Below are 19,527 nucleotides of genomic sequence, written 5' to 3'. Positions count from 1 at the left end.
AGTGCCAGGTATCAGTGGTAGGGTATAAGAGTCCTTTATGATGTTATGCATGTTTATTTTGTTAATTCACAACTTTTACTATACACTTATTATTTATATACATTTACGTACGAGTGATAGTGATACACTTGAATAAATTTTTTAAAGGGAAAATACTGGAAAAAAATATAATTGCCTTCTTTATGGGACTGGAATCTTCTGATGTTCTCTTGCACTTTTGGTTGAGGCCGGTTTGAAGTCATTTGATTTGGTTCTCCAGAGATTCTTTTGCACTTTACCCACAACTGACCCAATCAGAGAGGAATGCATTCTGCTGAGATAGCTGGGTTTTTCCTCACCATTTTTGGGAAGGAAATGAATTTTTAAAACAGGAGAGGGAATCTTGTCTGCCCTGAGAAGCTGTCAGCACTTGAGCTGTTGGCATCCACTAACTAATAAGATTAATCAAAGATAAACAGAATGTGACATGAGGAGTTTAATGTATGAAACCAAAAGAACAAGCACAGAGGGGGTTCCATCATGTCCAGCGTTGGTCTCTGGGCGATCTGGGCACTGGCGCACCTCCCCGAGTTCCCCCACCCCAGCAGCAAAGCGCGGAAAGCCTGGCAGAGTCCCACTGCCAGGAAACGCCAAGACACCCAATTGCAACCCAGCCCCGCACTCCTCGGGTGGGCGCTAAGGCAAACTCTCCCGCGACGCTGAAATCCGACATCGGTTCTCTGAGGCCTAACTCAACCAATTCAATGTGACTGAATCTCTCCTCCCCGCACGGGAGGTAAAGTTGCAGCCCATCCCTAAATAATGCTCTGATCACTCACTTTTCAGCAAAAGCAGCACCAGAGAAAGAGTCGCTAAACCCGAGAAGCTGTTCCCCGCGGCTCAAGGTCCCACCCCCGTTAGTGAGTGGCAGCTGGCTCTCCCAATGGGAGAGAAGAACAGCTCCTGGCGGCGTTGTGCACGGGATGGCATCAAGCTCGCGAAGTTAAAGACTCACCCGCCCCACGCCTCTCTTAAGGCCAATAACACTGCTCAGAGGGAAGGTTCAAAAGCTAGGCAGAGAGAAACCGTAACGTTTATGACGGCGGGATAAAGACCCTTTCCCACAGAATGCCATGCCTTTGTGAAATGATTATAAGGAATCGTCCCTTGAATATAGACTGCTGTGACTGTTGGGCGAGCGCTGCCCCTGCCGAAAGTGAGAGGAGAGCAGAAAGTGCAAGAAAGTCAATGTGGCTACCCCGAGGCTTGTAGCACCACGCTCTACAGGACCTGGAAGTAAGAGGAGGACTCCCACCCCATAAAATGACAGACAGTAAGGTAAAGCAGCACTCTGTTCATTTTGAAACTGACTGTGAAAATGAATAAGGAAATTGTTCATGTCAATGAATATACAGAGTATTCTTAGGATGTTGGGTGTAGTGATCATAGTTAAAAAGCTATTTGTCTAGCCAATTGATAGTTCATTTGGCTGCTAAAAGCTGAGTTTGAAAGATGTTTGCTTCGTTTTCTAACTAGTCTCCATAAATTTTTCTCAAGTGAATCTGTGTAACCATATTACTGAAGGTGTGCGAACAGACAAAGAAAAAATCTGATAATTGGGAATCTAATCGTGACAACTATTCTGGTCTCCTCAAATATTTCAGTGTATTAAAGACAAAAGAGGTGGAAGTACTGTTCTAAATTAAAGGAGACTAAGAAAACCTGACAATTAAGTGCAATGATCTTGGATTGGAACATGGAAGGAGGAAGAAAGAAGCTAGAAGGAACAGTTGGAAAATTTTGAAAATTGGATGGATATTAGATCACATTATTGTAACAATGCTACATTCATAAAACTATAGTGAAATTCCCTTATGCTGCTTTAGAAATTGTTTGGTTGTGTGGTAGGACTTTTCTGGAAATAATTGTCTAATAGTGGAACTCATGAAGAATGAGAACTGATGGGAAGTGCAGTATTTTTTAGCCTTGTGAATCTACCCAGAACTTGAAAAAAATGGGCTAAGCACTGGGCTGAGGGACTGAGGACCTGGGTTCTCCTTCTGAATATGCTAAGTGATGTGCTGTGTGCTGGAGACAGGCAGCTTGCCTGTGGGGACCTGTTGCTTTAACTGAAAAATGAAGGGATTGTACTAAGATCTGCTTTTATGTTTATGTCACTTTATGTTTAAAAACTCTATGATTCAGTGCACCCCTGGTCTTTTCCACAGTTGGGTGCAAATTCATCTTTGGTTTAGCTTTTCCGAGCACATGATTTAGAGAAGAAGGGTATAAGCTTCTCGTCCTACCTGGTAAACCAGTACTGCTGAAAATTTACTAGTGGGGGTTTAAGAACATCCACTTCAGGTTCCAGTACTAGAATATTTGACATTTACTAGCTGTGTGGTGTTGGGAATGCCACTTAACCCTTTCTGAGGCTTGTAAAATGGAGCTAATTTGATGTACTTCATAGTGTTCTTGTGAAAATCACTGGTGATGTGTGAAAGGCTGATGTGGTAGACATCAATAGCTGTAGTAACCATTATTTAGAAGCTGCAACTAATGAGATGATGATGTGACTAAAGATGCAATTGTTTTATAGCCCTTTCACTGTTTATTGGCAGGTCACATTTTAAATTTTATTTGGTCTTTACAATATCCCCATGTGTTACCTATTAATATATCTAATTTACAGGCAAAGAAACTGCAGCTCAGAGAAGATAGGGGCCTGCCTGGGACTCAGCTATGCTTTCTGCCTCTTGAGTCAACTTCTGTTTATCTCATGAAACCCATTTGGCTTCTAAAACATAAATTAAACATTACATTTTATTTTAAGGTTGAGCCACTTGCCTAATCTATCCTCCCATATTTGCCCATCAGCATATTTTGTAATTGGATATGGAATCTAGTTTCTCCAACTTAAAATTATTAAGCTCTAAATCACACTGGTCTTTTAAAAGCATAGACATCATAGTCTGAAAGGATTAAGAGAAAAAATTTGAAGATCTGCCATTTACTAGCTGTGTGGCCTTTGGACAAGTCACTTAACCTTTCCATATCAGTTTCCCCACAAGTGAAATGATGGTTATAATCCTTACCTACAGGCTGTGGAGAGAAGTGAGTTAATACAAGCAAACCACTTAGAACCTAACCCTGGAGAGAATATGATCCTAAATCCTCACTGTTATTATTAGCTGTTATGCACTATCCTTGTGTCAACCACTTGGATATTAATTAGATTGAATGGCAGTGGGTCAACAGAGTTTACTCACACTTAGTCATTTTCAGAAACTTCCCCTCTCATAAACAAAACCTTACTCTGACCAATCTAATGCCAAAGCAACACAGGAGGTTTGATCAGTGTTTTTCATTTCACAATGTTGGAGAAAGAAAAGTGGGGAGCAAGGAGACAGTTTACTTGGAGTTCAGAGAGGAAAATTAAACTTTAAAAGAAGAAGTAAAGGGAAAAAAAAGCAAAAAGTAAATGCAATCATATAGTCCCAAGACTCGGATATTTGGGATAATCACATTACTTGACATTTCTGAGAAAGTCAAGAGACCTGCTTAAAGTTGTAGAGAACATCTATTGCTATTTACCAGGCCAGCTAGAGGAAATATCTTTCTTGGGGAATTAAAATGGGGGACTGCAGGCTCTGGTGGACAGCACCAGTGTTAACTCTGAAAAGAAGTCAGAAGAGTGACTCTAACACACTCCTGGGTCTCTACACATTTCAAAACTTTCCTAGTTCTTCACAGTTATTTTTGTTATCCCAATAACACAGGGGTTCTTAACAAAGGGTCCTTGAGGTTGAACTGAAATTCAGAAAAACCGCCTTATTCTTGTGGGGACATGTTGGTGTGGGTGTGATATATTTATTAAATAATGCACAGTATAGTGTGGAGTTAGTAAGAGGTCCCTGGTTTTCACCTGACCAGTAAAGGGGTTGCTGGAACAAAAAAGTTAAGAGCCCCTGCTTTCACGGAAGAGTTGATCATGGAGGAAGTCCCAGGATTTCTATAGGAAGGACTTAGAAGGAACCATCTGGTTGGAAGAGAATGAGGTGGGATCTCCAGAGTACATCTGTCTTTGAAAATTAACTTTTATTTTCATCAAAATAATGTAAGAACAGCTAATACTGTTGTGACTTAGATTGTGCATTTCATGCGTAATGCAGGAGGCTGATGGAGATTATGGGGAAGCAAATCTACTGCAGGTACCATCTTCACCTCCAATTCCCATTTCCATAGCCTACCATTGTTGTGGTCACTGGTGGGATTCTAAAAATGGGATGAAAAGAACTATGTTATTATCTGATAAGGGAAGTGGCAGAGAGCCAGAACTCACACATACAAAAAGACAACCAGGGATGGAGTAAGAAGTAGCAGGCACTAAGTGACAAAATATGAGACTCTGCCACTAGGAAGAAGAGGAGATAGAGGGAAGAGACTGGGCAGGAGTATCAAGGCCCTGGGCTTGGTGGTGGGAGGACCTTAAGGTCCTTCTGTAGCTCAACCACAGATGAACAGTTGAGTAGGTTTTACACTTTCAGTTTTTCTCTCTGAGATATGCAAAAGATTTCTTTGGGTGGCAGAAGGGGAAAAAGATTTGTGAAGTGGGTGGTGGGAAAAAGAACTTGGGATTTGTGGTTTTCAGTTGTTTGGCTTCAGCACCACAATGGACAAAATTCAATAGATATATGCAGTAAGATTTTTTCCATAATTTGGAAAGATTATGTTCCTAGGTTTTTAAATGTTCTAGAATTTTGAACGTCTGTTTTTGACCAATCAAGGTTGCAGAAGAACCTAGTAGTTGAAAGTATAGACTCTGGATTCAAATCATTACTCAACAGTTTACTAGCAGTGAAACCTAAACCTAAACTAGTCATTCATAGAATGGAGATACTACTGGAGCTGTCATAAGAGTGTAGGAGCCGAATAATGACCCTCCAAGGATTTCCACATCCTGGTCCTCAAAACCCAGGAATAAGTCACCTTACATGGCAAAGGAGACTTTGCACATGTGATTAACATTAGAGGTCCTGACATGGGGAGGTTATCTTGAGTTACTGGGAGGCCCGATCTACTCACACAAGTCCTTAAAAGCAGAGGCTCTTTCCCTGCTGTAGTCAGGATCAGAGATGAGAGGGGAGAAGGACTTGACCTGCCCATCGCTGGCTATGAAAATGGAAGAAAAATGCCATTAGTCAAGGAATGCAGTGGCCTCTAGAGCTGAGAATGGCCCTCGGTTTACAGCCAAGGGTATTAATAAATGGGGACTTTGGTCCTACATCCACAAGGAACTGAGTTCTACTCTCAACACAAATTCTCCTCTAGAGGCTGCAGAAAGGAGCCAAACCTGCTGACATCTTGATTTTAGTCCACTGAGACCTGTAACAGGCTTCAGACCTTCAGCATGTAAGATAATAAATTAGCTTCGTTTAAGCCATCAGGTTTATGATGGTTTGTTATGTTAGCAATAGAACATGAATACAAAGACTAGATGAGATTATCCACATAAATCACTGAACAGGATGCCTGACCTCTTGTAGTAAATGTAAATAGTCAATATTAGACCCTGAAGCTTTGTTTGCATTGCACCAAACATCAGATTATCCAAAACAAAGAACTGGGGACGGGTAGCTGATGGAGATTATGAGAGAGGTGGGTTAAGCCCTGACAAGGCAGCCACTATTTCTATCGCTGTTGAAAAGGGTTACTACCTTTGAATAGGATGAAATTTTCTATTTGAAAACAGCATGAGAAGAAGAAGGATTTGAAGACAAACCACCATCCAAATGAATAGAACCCCATCCTGGCTTTGGATGTCTGTGCCACTGAGTTTTAGATATCTCCTTATAATTTATAAGATAATTCAAAGATCTCTGGTGATCACGTATACCATACATAAGAGAGAGAGAAATTATTTATACATAAAGATATGTGTATATACACTTTGGGCTTGTATATATATGTATATCATATCACCATATCATATCATACATTTTTTACTCAGCTTTGAGTTCTTTCTTTCAGGGAAGGAAGTTATTGGGAGGGATAGTCTGCATAGGTACTATCAGTAATTAATTATGAAGTAGCAGAAAGATTGCGACTTTGTAAACCTACATATTCATAATCCCTGCTCTTCAAGCAGTTTCTGGTTTTAGAACCATTTGGCTACACACCTTCAAAGGCTCTGTCAGTGTGGTTCTGTGCTAATACTTTGTTGATGATGATGCTTTGAAATATCTGATTTCTGTCTTGATTGGGAAATGAGGGGTTCTGGATAAGAAGCCATTGTATATGATGGAGTTGGGGGAATTATAACCATCCCTCAACTCCAAGAAAAACTAGAGCTCCTACAGATGAAGTGGGTTGGGTCACACTAAAGGAATCTAGACTGATGGGAGCTATTTGTTCATTCATTCATTCAACAAAGTTCTGACCTTATACCATATCTTTATTTTAATTTTTAAATTATATAATTATAACTGAAATATTTTCCTTATGAAATGTCAATAATAGAAAGAGGAAAATACCATTTCACCCTTCTTTTCCAATCTCATATTCCTCTCCTAATATCATTATCTTGCTAGTGGTTCTTCAAGAAAATTTTCTATTACTTATATACATATATGCACATATCAAAAAATACTCGTGTTTAAAGCTTTTTTTTTTTTTTTTAAATTGAGATTATACCATCCTGTTTGCAACTTAACAAGTCAGTGCATAACAATCACTTTATCAATTTTAACTGCTACGTAGTGTTCTATACCATGGTGGGTATAAAATCTTTTTAAACACTTTTCTATTGATTGACATTTAGGTTATTCTCATATTTTTGGTATTACCAAAAAACCTTGCTGCACTGAATATCCTTTTAAGTGCCTCTCTGTACCCATGATAGGATTTCTCTAGGATGGTTAGAAGGGTCTTTGCAGAGTTGAAGGGGATGAGGGCTCTTACCTTTTCAACATTGTTTTACTCTAGCTACATGGAATGGGGGTGGGAGTGGGTATAATTTCCCTTAACCCAGAAATACAGGTTCAATCTTCTAAAATTGTAGGTGCAGCTCTTGAAATATATCCTTCCCTGGGTGTTGATGTAGATGTATAAATGCTGATCAGTGCATATTGTACAAGTACTGAAGCATTCTTCTACAGTAGCAAGGCCCAGGGGAGCTTCCTGCTCTTTGATAACTGATTTCTCATTTGACATGACTGTTTTTACATTGGAACTTTACTTTGGTCAGCATCAATTCTACTTCTCAGGCCTGATTTTGAATGTTTTAAATATATATATATATATATATATTTCCATATCTATATGGAAAGGGATGTTTTTCCATATATATATATAAAGGATATTTGTTTTTTTGCCTGGAACAAGCTGTCCCTGACGTTTTCAACATTAGTAATGTAGGGGATATGATGGATGGCTCTCAAGTATTCGTGTGATGGCTCTCACCTGCTGGAAGCACAGGTCATACTGTAAAGGAGTAGTGACAACACAGAATCAGCCTGTGGAGCCTGTAAAAGTGCAAGCTGCAGACCGAAAGCAGGATGGGCAACTGAAATAGTCTGGATGTTTCCCTGCCCTGTGTTTCAATCCTCACAGATCACTGGGACCTTGGCTTTTGCTGTCTTCACTGCGGTGCTGAGTTCCTTCAAGTGTGGATATGACCTTTATGTGATCAACGCACCTCGAATGGCAAGTAAAACACTTAAGTTCTTTGGAGCAACTGCAGTCAGTGACAGAAAGATATCACCTGTTCTTTGGACAAGGAATTAAGTGTGCCCACAAGGGGGACACCAGGTAATTTTGGCCTTCTGTCAGGTAAGAGGTGCATGTCTCCAAAGCTGGTAACTTTGCCTTGACTCCTTAGTCAACATTCCTCACAGGAGAAGAAGGGGTTTAATAAGTAATTCTTGAGCTGATTCCACTATCTGCTGAGTTCACAGAACACTCCAGTCAGAAAACCACGTGCCCAGGGAGGTTTAAAGAAAAGGAGAGAGTTCAATGCAGCATTCATTCAGAGGTTCCAATCATTATGGATGAAAAACTCCAGGGAATAAGGGGAAATGAGAGAAGGATATATTTTCTTAAGTGCACAAACATTAGACACCTACCTACTATGCACCAGGTGCTTCAATATACACTCCCTCCACTTCTATCCTTCCAACAAAATTACTTTTCCTGTTCCCAGTCCAGATGAAAACCTTTAGGAGACCTAACACTAGAAAGGTTAGAATTCTTCATCCCCATTCCTGTCTCCCTTAGGAAATTCAAAGCAAGATAATATAAAACTTCAGAGTAATATTAAAAAAGTCCAACAAAGTTTGGACTTCCTTCATGATGACTATTTGGATGGTTATTATTTAAAAGTATTTCAAATAATTTCTAAAAATTTTCTCATGTATTTTGTGCACCATGACTGTGGTGTCTAATGGATAGACAGGAGAGGGATGTGATTTTTCCCAGCTTCCACATCTACAAGCCAGGGGGACCTGGAGTTCATTCCCCTCTGCTCTAATTCTATCGGATCCTTGAGGGCAAGTCTGCTACCTTGTTCCTCTTCCTATCACCTGTGCCAAACACAATTACTGTCATATAGAAGGAACTTAATAAAGTGGTTAGTGAATGATGAGGGTATAAGCATTTGTTGGGTGCCTCTTATGAATCTGTCATTGCCCCACCTGCTTCTCTTACCACACTAGACTCCAAGGAAATGTGTAACATCCTGCAGCATGTGAATGTTCGAAATGTGTGCTGGTCATAGTCCATCACCTGAAAAGGGTTTTTCTTTGAGCCAAAAGATGCTCCTCAGTTATCACCATGAGAGCAACTGGACTTGCCATGGCTGAGAGGCAGGGGAATAGTGCTGGAGGCTCAGGAGACCTGGATGGCGTCTTTCTTCTGTGGGTGATGATGGATATTTGACAATGTTTTAGGCTGCCTGAAGTTTGGTTCAACTTCACCATAACCTAGACTTGATAGAGTCTTTTCTCTTTTCTTGGAAGTCCTTTTCACATCCTTGGCTAAAGTATCCTCTCCAGTCCCAGAGAGAAAACTAGGCTAAGGGCTCCCCACTCCTTCCATCCAAAGCCCAGAGCCAGAGTGGAAAAAAGGGATCCTCCCACTGATATCCAGATCATTGCTTTCCTATGGCTCATTCTCTTCCTGTATTTGAAGAGCTTCTTAAATATGTTTATGTAAGAATGGTCATTCAGGCCTTTTATTTTTTTATTAGCTGAATGACATTTGGAATTATATTAAGGTACATTTAAAGTAACACTTTTTTATCATTATAAAATAAACATGCCTATTGCATAAATTATAAGAAAAAGAAAACCATGATTATACCCTGAAGAGAAAACTGCTGAGAACACCTTGGAGAATTCCTTTTAGCCCTTGTTTATTCATATTTTTCATATAGGGCATCCTTCTAATGAGGCGAATATCTTTGTCAGGCTTCTTTCATCATAAGAGGATGTCAAGTCTCCCCCTCACTAGGTTGACTTTAGTACAAAGGACTTTGCACAGCTTACAAGAGGTCTATTCCAGGTACTTGTGGGATAGTACCAGCTCAGGTCACTGCCACTGAATAGTGACCAAATCATCACTGAGAGGAATGACACAGGAGGAAGATGGCTCAAAGGACATGCTGTTTCTCAGTTATGCTTTGATATGATGTTAGCCTCTTTGAGCACATTGTGAAATATGGCTCCCTGAAACTTAGTTTCGAACACTGTTCTTTCTTTTACACACTGGACTCTGTGAGGACCCATAGGATAAAGTTTCTTCAGGGCTCAGTATCTTCTGAAGGGCCATTGCACGGTTTTTAATCTTTGGAATTCATCAACCATGTACCTGATTGTTTTCCTTGCTTTGCACGGGCTGTTAGAAAATTCATTGCTAAATGTGTGTCTTACTTTGAGCAAGGATTTGGGAGCCAGCATATGAATTTTGTATACCAACTTCATTCCTGGCCTCATCTTAAATTGCCCAATCTTTTTCTTGTATGCATTTTTATACTTTTGTTAAAAATATTTATGTAACCAATTTAAAACCTTCGGTGCAGAAGTCAAGCTAGTGTGAAAATGTGTCTATTTTTAGCCTGCAGAATATTTTCATTGTGAATAGTTGCCTGCATGTAAACATTGGAGAATTTTACATAACCATTCATATTTCTGCCTTTTGTTAAAAATTAAAGTTCATGCAACACTAGTCTCACATTTTCACCCATGAGATGGGACAAATGCTCTCCTGCTTCACAATCCTTAATACTCCCTATTAATCTCTAATTTTCCCTCCAGTCATCAAGGTACTTCTTGCCTCCTTCACTTATTTGTTCCTGCCTCATATCAGTCTGCCAAATGGTGCCAATGCAAAGTACCAGAAATCTGTTGTTTTTTATAAAGAATGTTTATTTGGGTAAAATGCTTATAGCCCTAAGACTGTGAACGTTCCAGCTCAAAAAGAAACACAGATTCCTGGTGCCGCCGATAAGGATAGAAGTGGTCACAGAAGAACACACAGCAACTGGACCCAGAGAGCAGACACCTGGGGGTGAGGAGAGAGGAGAGAAATAAATAAAATATAAATCTTAAAAAAAAAAAAAAAAGGTAATATAATAGCTACTTTCTCACCAAACTCAGCTGCCACCTGCTGAAGCAAGATGACAAGCGACCTATGAGAGGGTTCAGTTTTCCCTTCTGAGTATCCTCATGCTAAGCTGTAGGCTGCCATAAGGCTCATTTCTTTCTAGGTCTTCTATATCAGTTTCAACTTTTCTGTTCTCTTCTCAAGGTCAGCTGCACACTATCAGGCAAAAGACTCATTTCTCTGCAGAGCCTCACGATCAAAAATGACAGAGCTCTCTCTGTTCCCCTATGTCTTCTTGAGGGAGTGTCCATTTTATATCAGACCCAGCAAGGGACAGACATTCAACCTGAGTCAAGTCCTCTGACAGTCCAATCTAGTTTAGGAACATAAATTTTCTCTTTTTCGGATTCATAAAATAATCTCAAACGGTCACATGCCTGGTTCCCATTGCCACTAAATCTGTGACAACTGTTTTATAGATATGGTCATCTATAAATAAAATTATCCATGTTTATATGGGTATAACACATAATTGGGATGACCCTATTTGAATACCTAAAAAATGTTTAAAGGAAAAACAAACAAAAACAATATATCTGGCATGTTTAAAATATTGGAGTTATTTTCTTTATTTCCTCAGGTAATAGAATCCCATTATAGACGTGTGCTGACCATGCTGGATGATCAAAAGGCCACCAACGAATATACTGTCAACAGCACAGAGGACGTGCCCACAGTCCCACACCCAATGGACCCCAGCCCAACCCCTAAGGCCGAGGAAGAGAGTACGGAGTTTGCTCCCCTGATCACCATGCTTTGGTCCCTGTCTGTATACAGCTTTGCAATTGGTGGAATGATTGCGTCATTATTTGGTGGGTTGCTTGGGGACAAGCTTGGAAGGTAGGAAAACTTCGTAAATAAGCACTAAACACAGAAACTTTAATATATGGGTTTTGTTAGACTTTGTTTAGAAAGATAAGCTCTTTCCTTTTGTGGGATAGTTTAGAGTTGTTTGTCGAATTCACAACCTATAATGCAGGTCCATGTTAGATCAGGGCAATGGAGAAAGTTGTTTCAACAATCTAGTTAAATGTGGAGGTATTTACAGCAAAAGTAGGTTTGTTGTATATTTCTAGATAAGTGCTTTGATTCTCTGCTTTGTAAGTTATAAACCATGTTAGGAAACCACTGCACAAATGGTTAAGTCAGGAACTCAAGAGAAGAGCCAAGTTGGACTTTTTAACTTGGGAGTCCGCTGTTTGCTTTAACAAACCACTCCATTTCTCAATCATCCAGTTTTTCATTTTCAAATGACAATTTAGCATTTGGATCAGTCAAGGCCTTGGGTCCTTTCAATATCCCAAACTCACAGTGGCCCAGTGAACTTAGTATGGAGGTTCTAGCTGCTACTACTGCTATCCCAAAGCCCCAACCAGAGATGAAGCAGTGGCGTCATTTCTCAACTCTGGTTTCTATTAGGTGTTTTGGATGAAAAGCTCAGTGGAACTCTTTTAACCTGAAGTATCACTTAATCATGACACACTAAAAGACATAGGGATTTCATCCCTATATAGAGAAGAAATAAAATCAGAAAATCAAATAATTATTGCTTTCTTTAGATTCATTTCCTACTCATTGAGCTCAGTTTTTCTGTACTAATTACATTTTTTCTGAATGTAAAAACAATATAGACCAGATACAGAAAATTTAGAAAAACACAAAAGCCTTTAAAGGTATAAATAACTATCTAGGCAACTAGCTTCATAATTCGGGATTACAGTTCATTCACCAATCCAGTACAAATTATAATTTTTATCTCTCTAGTTCTTAAAATTTTGATAACTTCTTCCTCTTGTATCAGAGCTTTTACATAAGACTATCAGAAGTTTTCTTAAATAAAGGGTATCATGGTAACCCAAATTTTATTCTTATTCTTTTATGAAAGGGACTTTCCTCTACCATAAAAGAAAATGATCATTTTCTCACATATTTACCAACTTAATGGTGTTTAGTCAAACTTTAAATCAGAATCAGTAAATACAGAGTTCTTAAACATCAATTTCCATTTGTACCAATTCATCATAAGCAGTGACTGGGGACTTTTCTAGAGTATGACTAAAGAAAATTAAATTAAGCAAAATTAAATTAATTTTTAAAATATAGACAAACCAATTCTTTTAGAAGTCACTGATATTTTATACTTCTTCCCATCCCTGAAACCATTGTTTACCCTCATTTAGAAGTGAAATTTTGACAGGTGTGGTAATTTATCTTAGAACATTTCATTAGTGTCCTAATCTTGGAACCAGGATGCAGTTTCTCTTAAGCCTTAGGGTTTAGCATCTTAATAATCAGACACCAAAACAATGTCAAATGGCCTTTTATCTAGTGGTCTACGGTTAAACTAAACATGAGGCTTCTGCCAGTTCCCAGCAGAAAAATGATCCTCCTTGAAAAACAGCCCTAAAATTCAAAATTTCAACTTTAAAATTAAGAAAGAAAGAGTTCAAACTATCCCATAAAACATGATTTTTTTTTTCCCCTGGGGAGAATCAGTAGAAGATGACATGATTTTTCCTTATTACCAGGTTCATTTCTCTACCAGTTAAAAATAAATAAGTAAAAATGTATTCCTTCCATTACTGCTAGAGGAAGTCTTTGTTGCACTTACGTAATAGTACATAAAGTCTATAGCCAATATTTAATTGTTTCAGGTTTGCAAGTTCAGTTTTTCCAAGGGCTGTGCGCTTACAATTTAAAAACCACATATGCATAGAACATGGTCTGGGTAACTTACACATGAGTCAAGGAAGGCATACATAGCTTTCCGTTGAATACATGTTGCATGCTTTTTTATAAAAAATGGTAGAAATTTAATGGAACTGATGAAAATGATGCATTAAACATTGGTTTCACACAGAACAAGTACTGTGTGAAAATGAGCAAGTAGTTTAGAGTCTCTAAAACATTTTCCCCCATCTACAATGTGAGAAAAAATGATATCTCTATTTCTCCTGCCTTAAGGTAGTTGGTAATTGTTTACCATTTATTTCCATCAAATGGTTTGTATTGGTTTCTTATTGCTGCTTTTCCAAATAACCACAAATTCAATGGCTCAAACATCACAAGTTACTGTCTTACAGTTCTGGAGGTCAGAAGTTGAAATCAGGCTACCATCAAGGTGTCAGTAGGGCTGGACCCTTCTGGAGGCTCTGAGGGGAGAATGTCTGTCATCATTCCTTGCCTTTTTCCAGCTTCTTGTGGGCACCTCTATTCCTTATTTTGTGGTCTGTTCTTCCATCTTCAAAGTGCACCACTCCAATCTCTACTTCTCTCATCAAGTCACCTTCTCTTCTGCAGTAGTATTTCCCTCTGCCTCCCTCTTAAAAGTTTACTTGCGGTTATATCATTGTGTCTACCTGTACAGTCTAGGTTAATCTCAAAATATCCTTAATTTAATCAGATTTGTAAAATCCCTTTTGCTATATTCACAGAGCCTGGGAGTTAGAAGTGCATTATTCAGCCTACCACCTGGTTTTCGTATAATCATTGCTGTATGAGATTATATAATTTTAGTCTTTTTTTTTTTTTGAGGTACCAGTGCAGGAATAGAATCCAGGACCTCATATGCACTTCAGATGTGGGAAGCAGGCACTCAACCACTTGAGCTACATCTGTTTTCCTCTCTATTTTTAAAAAATTCTGGTGCTAACTATAGCTGCTTAGAAAAAGTTCACCCAGCAATGTTTGAAACATTGAACCCTATTTGTTTCTGAGGTGCTAAAACAAGTAATATACAATGGGTTGTATCAACAACAGGAATTTATTGGCCCATGGTTTCAGATGTCAGAAGGCTTGCATCCTCCTGAATCTGCATGTTCTGGCTGTCCGACAATCTTGGGGCTCCTTGGCTTTTCCATCACACAGCAATGCTCATGGTGGTGTCATCTCCATTCTTTTCTGGGTTCTCTTAACTTCCAGCTCCTGGCTGCTCCCCGTGGCTCCTGCCCTGTGTCCAATTTTCTTGCTTATAAGGACTTCAGCCATATTGGATTAAGGCCCACTCTTGTTCAGTCTGGGCACAAACTAAATACCAATTTGTGTTATTGTAAGAAATAACTAATAACATCTTCAATGGTCGTATTTACAAATGGGTTCATATCCACAAGACCAGAGGTTGGAACCTGAACATGCTTTTTTTTGGAACATGATTTAATCCTAACAAGAGCATAATAATGAGGTGTTTACCTTTCTTCATGAAGCAAACATTTCCACACCTACCCACTCGAATTCTTTTATTGGCCTTAATAAAACTTAACATCATCTACTTAACTTATAGAAGATTTTTGTGTATCTCCCTTTCCTATCAGAAATAAAAGCATGACATACTTGCAAATGCTTTTCAATTTTCATATGCTGAATTTTGAAATGATATTTTTTTTACTAAGGCCTGTTTTATTATATAGTTGGTTGAAATTATCCATAGATCCTGGAAATATGCTGGCTTACAACATAAATAATTCTCTACAATAAGGCTTAAAGTAAAAGTATGTTTTAATTTACTTCCACATAATTCTCACAAAAGGAAAATTAATATTGAATGTTCCTCGCATTATCTACAATTAAAAACCTGTACCATTAAAAAAACAGCAAAGAAACTAGGAATCTCAGATTACAACTATAGCATTTAATTTAGCTATCACTAAAGAAGTATTATCTAAAGCAATCAACTTGTAACAAACTTAACTAGTAACTGTCTTAGTCAGCCAAAGGGGTGCTGATGCAAAGTACCGGAAATCTGTTGGCTTTTTTAGGGTATTTATTTGGGGAAAAAGCATACATTTACATGCCCTAAAGAGTCCAGCTCAAGGCTGTTTTCTCACCAAATTCTGTTGCTACATGTTGAAGCAAGATGTTGGGTAATCTCTGCCTGGTTTCTTGGGCCTTAAGAGCTGCTCTGGTCTTTTCACAAGATTAGCTGTAAACTATCAATTGAATGGCTGTTTCTCTTCCCAGAGTCACAGGGTCAAAGCTGACAAAGTTCTCTTCTGTGGTATCCATGGATTCTCTCTCTTCCTCTGTCTCCAGGATCAAAACTAACAAAGCTCTCTCTCTTCTTCTGTCTGTCTTCTTGAGTGTATCTGGTTAATGGCAGCCCATCATGGGTTAGAGACTTAACCTGTGTTACACCCTACTGACTGGAGGAATCAAAGCCCTAATCTCAACATAATTTAATCAAAGACATCTCAGCTGAATCAAATACAATCAAAGGGTATCATGCCAAGAGGAAAAGACCAGTTTACAAACATAATCCTTCTTTTTTGGAATGCATAAATAATATCAAACTGCCACAGTAACTGTTTGAAAGAATGTCTGAAGTGTTAAACTAGTCATCACTAGTACTGAATTATCTCTATGCAAAGGTGAAGGGCAAGCTTGTGTAACAAAGATTCCCCCATCATCAATATGCTTTTTTGTATAAGCTTTAGTTCATAGCTAAGTCAAAGTAGAACTCTGGTTTAAAGTTCCTTAAGTACAGTAAAATTAAAATCTTCGCTCAGGTTAATATCTCTGCGTGCTCTGAAAGTAAACACATTTATCAAGTTTTAGTGCTGAATTTATAATCCTTGCTTTTTCAAATTTCAGAATCAAAACTTTGTGTGTAGCTAACTGTCTTGCATTAGTTGGAGCTCTCTTGATGGGGCTTTCAAAACTCGGACCTTCTCACATTCTTATCATTTCAGGAAGAGGCATATCAGGACTCTATTGTGGTAAGTCTCTCACACACACACATCTTTATCTGAGATATTCTAAAATAAGATGTGGTAACATGCAAGAATTATTATTTTTTAGCCTAAAGTGGTGTCACAAAAGAGAAAGGTAATAGAACAAAGTCAAAGTCCTGGGTCAGGGGAGAGAGGGACCAGTAAATTGTTACTTGTCCATGGCAATGACCCCATTGCTAAATGTAAAGTCTCAGACCAATTACTTAACTCTGGCTCTCAGTTTCCTCCTCATTTAAGTGGAGATGATAATAACATATACCTAATGGAGTCCTTGTGAAAATGCATGTAAAGTGTTCAAGATAGAATCGGGCATGCAGTGAGGGTTCAAGAGATGCCAGCTGTTATTACTCCTGATTGGCAGGGAATAGGAGAAGACCGCTACATCCAGAACCCCAAACTCTGCCCTTCGGGTCTACCTGGATACTTGTGCTTCTGTACCTCTTTCCTGGCAAGACCTTGGCACCCCAGGCCCATCTGTCAGTCCATCTTCCCTGGCCCTGTCTGATTTCACACGTGGCTGGGTGAAGTGGTAAAGTCGTGGTGACTGAAGGGAGAGAGAATCGGGCAGAAGGAAATAGACAATTACTGACCAGGAGCTCAGGGTGGAGGAACATGGCTCCTCTGTGAATTTCACATTCAAATAGCAAGAATCATTCATTCTCAGAAACAGCTTTTCATACTTCCCAGAGCAACGGATCAGCAGAGGCATGAGCAGGAGGGTCGCTCAGCTCTAAAGACAATCACCGAATCTTTAACCTCTAATGCCAAGGAAGCCTGATTCTGACTGCTCTGGGATGAGGTTTTAACCCATCATCCTAAATTGTAGCATAATTTCAAAGTACTAATATCCATGGGGCATGCTTAGTGCCCAATCTCCCCCAACTAGCACACACACACTCAACACACACAAACACTATTTTATGCAGTCTTATTTGTAAATAGTGTAGCTTCTGGTTTGGTGAGTGTGCATGCTTATGTGTATTGTTGTTGCAGGAGGACAAAATTTCACATTAAATAATTATAACACTTTAACCTGTAGAATGGAAGTGTTATAAGTGATCAGTTGAAGCACAAGTCTAAAATATCCTTAAGTTAATAATTGAATGTCTTTTTTCATGTTGTCAGTGTTAATACAAATAACTGAAAGTCAGGGTAGCTTTACAAGATGAAAAATCAGCACACACCCTAGAGAGAGCTTTGGATTCATAGTGAATCAATTCTGGCACTGTCTCTGTCTGGACCTTTGATAAATTAACTCAGAACCTTGGTTTCTTTCCTGAAAGATTCAGATAAAAACCCATAACACAGAGACCATCCATTTCCTTGATAGGCAGTCTGTAAGAGGCATCCTCCAAAAAATCTTATTTTAAATTTCTTAAGAAAATGCCAAATAATGAATTCACCCTTGACTTATTGATAGTCTCTGACCTTTTTATGCAATCATCAAATGGCTAAGCACTCCATTTCCAATATGACTGATTACATCTGCATTTAAGAAAGCTACAGAAGGCAGAAGTGACTAGTGTGTTAAAATTTTTTCTTTTTTTTTTTTGGTATTCCTTTAATCAGTAAAAGACCTTCCTCAAATAAAATGTATTCTGAAGTCTATATTTGGTAAGAATAAAGAAGGAGTTGGGTTGCTCTGGGTGAAGTGACTGGGGGAAAGGATCTCCAGAGTCCCTGGTTCCTTGACCTCTTCCCATCTATCTACACCCCACCACCCCCTAACAGTGGTATTGAGGCACCACCACATTGTGCAAACTCAAATAGAGCTGTAGTTCTCATGCCAAGGCTCTATTGAGCTGTGAAAATGGACAAGTCATTTCCCACCTCTCTCAGGTGAAAAAGTTAGTCTACATATTTTCTAATTCCCTTTAATCTCATGAGTTTAGATTAAGAATGTTATCAAAGCATTCTTCAGTCTCTTTTCTGAAGACAACCTAATGTATTATGATACAAAGTAAATTATAGTTAAATAGACTTTAGCTAATTAAGACAATGTTGTGAAGGATTACCAAATCCATGACTAACCATTTTTTTCTACTCATATTTCCAACAACTTCATTTGGGGTCTTACCAACAATATATTTATTTTTGGAAAATGCTTCCATGGCTGGATATAAGAGCTTTTCCCTCCAATGGATTCAGGGGATTTTCGGTCAGGATATTGATTGGATTTACAGAAAAGCATTATTACTGAGATAGTACTGGTTGTACTTTAACTTTTATGTTCTTGTTTCTTGCAGGGATTATATCAGTCCTGGTTCCAATGTACATTAGTGAAATTGCTCCCACCTCTCTCAGAGGTGCTCTTGGCACCTGCCACCAGCTGGCCATCATCACAGGCATTCTTACTGGTCAGGTAAAATCCCGCATCCCCTACTTCATTCGTCCTCTCCCTCTCTGGATCAGCACAAAGAGAAAGACCAAATCCACCAGTGGTGGTGAAGGTGATGTGGAGACACAGGCTTTTTGTTCAAAGCTAAATTTTTACCACTCTCTACTTTTCTCCTTGGAGTTGTGGAGTGGGCCCTAAACGTGACATGATGAGCCACAGGTTAGTCTTGAAGTTCTGGAGCTAATTATTCTAGAATTTAAATATTCTATTCAGATTTCAAGGAATGGGAAATTTCAATATTTGGCACCAGGATATTCTTCACTTTCAGAATCATAACTGGAAACCTAATATGTACATGACGACCAGAGCAGTTCTTGTTTAGCACCTGGGGGCCTGCAGCCCTGTTACTCCTCATCTCATAGGGACTCCATGGAACTCAGCCCTGGGCTCCTCAGGGGCAGTCTGTGAGCCACCGGAGTAGGGACCACAAAGCTGGTTCTCAGCAGAGTCATTGTCCTTTACATGAATCCCATTCTACCTAAGCTCTTAGAAAGAATTCATAAACAAAGGTTCAAAATTATTCATGATTTTAATATACGATTATTCAATCTCATTGCCTAGAGAACACAATTGTGCATTTCTTCCAATATGAAATATTTTTTAAAAGTTTGTTTGATTCCCATCTTAAATGTCCCAGTGGAATTGGTAAAACTATTTTCATTGGTAGGTGAACTGTTTGTAAAACACATAAATCTAATTTAGTTAAGGTTAGGTACATTAGTAAAAGTTTCCATCTTGTGCATACCTGAACCAAAGCTGTTAGGA

The 19,527-nt window shown here is 38.9% G+C and overlaps 1 protein-coding gene across 2 annotated transcripts in view; it reads left to right on the top strand.

Moving 5' to 3' along the window:
• Nucleotides 1-999: 999 nt before the first annotated feature.
• The window catches only part of LOC101443104 (solute carrier family 2, facilitated glucose transporter member 2-like), a 30,516-nt gene continuing 11,988 nt past the window's right edge, over nt 1,000-19,527 (top strand). The window contains exons 1-5 of one of the 2 annotated variants that reach the window (XM_058295276.2): nt 1,000-1,317; nt 7,591-7,683; nt 11,219-11,478; nt 16,225-16,349; nt 18,611-18,726. In XM_058295276.2, the coding sequence (XP_058151259.1) occupies nt 1,303-1,317; nt 7,591-7,683; nt 11,219-11,478; nt 16,225-16,349; nt 18,611-18,726 (609 nt within the window). In that variant the 5' untranslated portion in view covers nt 1,000-1,302. The other variant, XM_058295277.2, reaches the window with a different exon arrangement.

This window comes from Dasypus novemcinctus, chromosome 4 (assembly GCF_030445035.2).
Source record: "Dasypus novemcinctus isolate mDasNov1 chromosome 4, mDasNov1.1.hap2, whole genome shotgun sequence".
Classification (NCBI taxonomy): Eukaryota; Metazoa; Chordata; class Mammalia; order Cingulata; family Dasypodidae; genus Dasypus; species Dasypus novemcinctus.
Note: the sequence above shows the minus strand (reverse complement) of the source record. Positions and strands in the feature narration are given on the sequence as shown.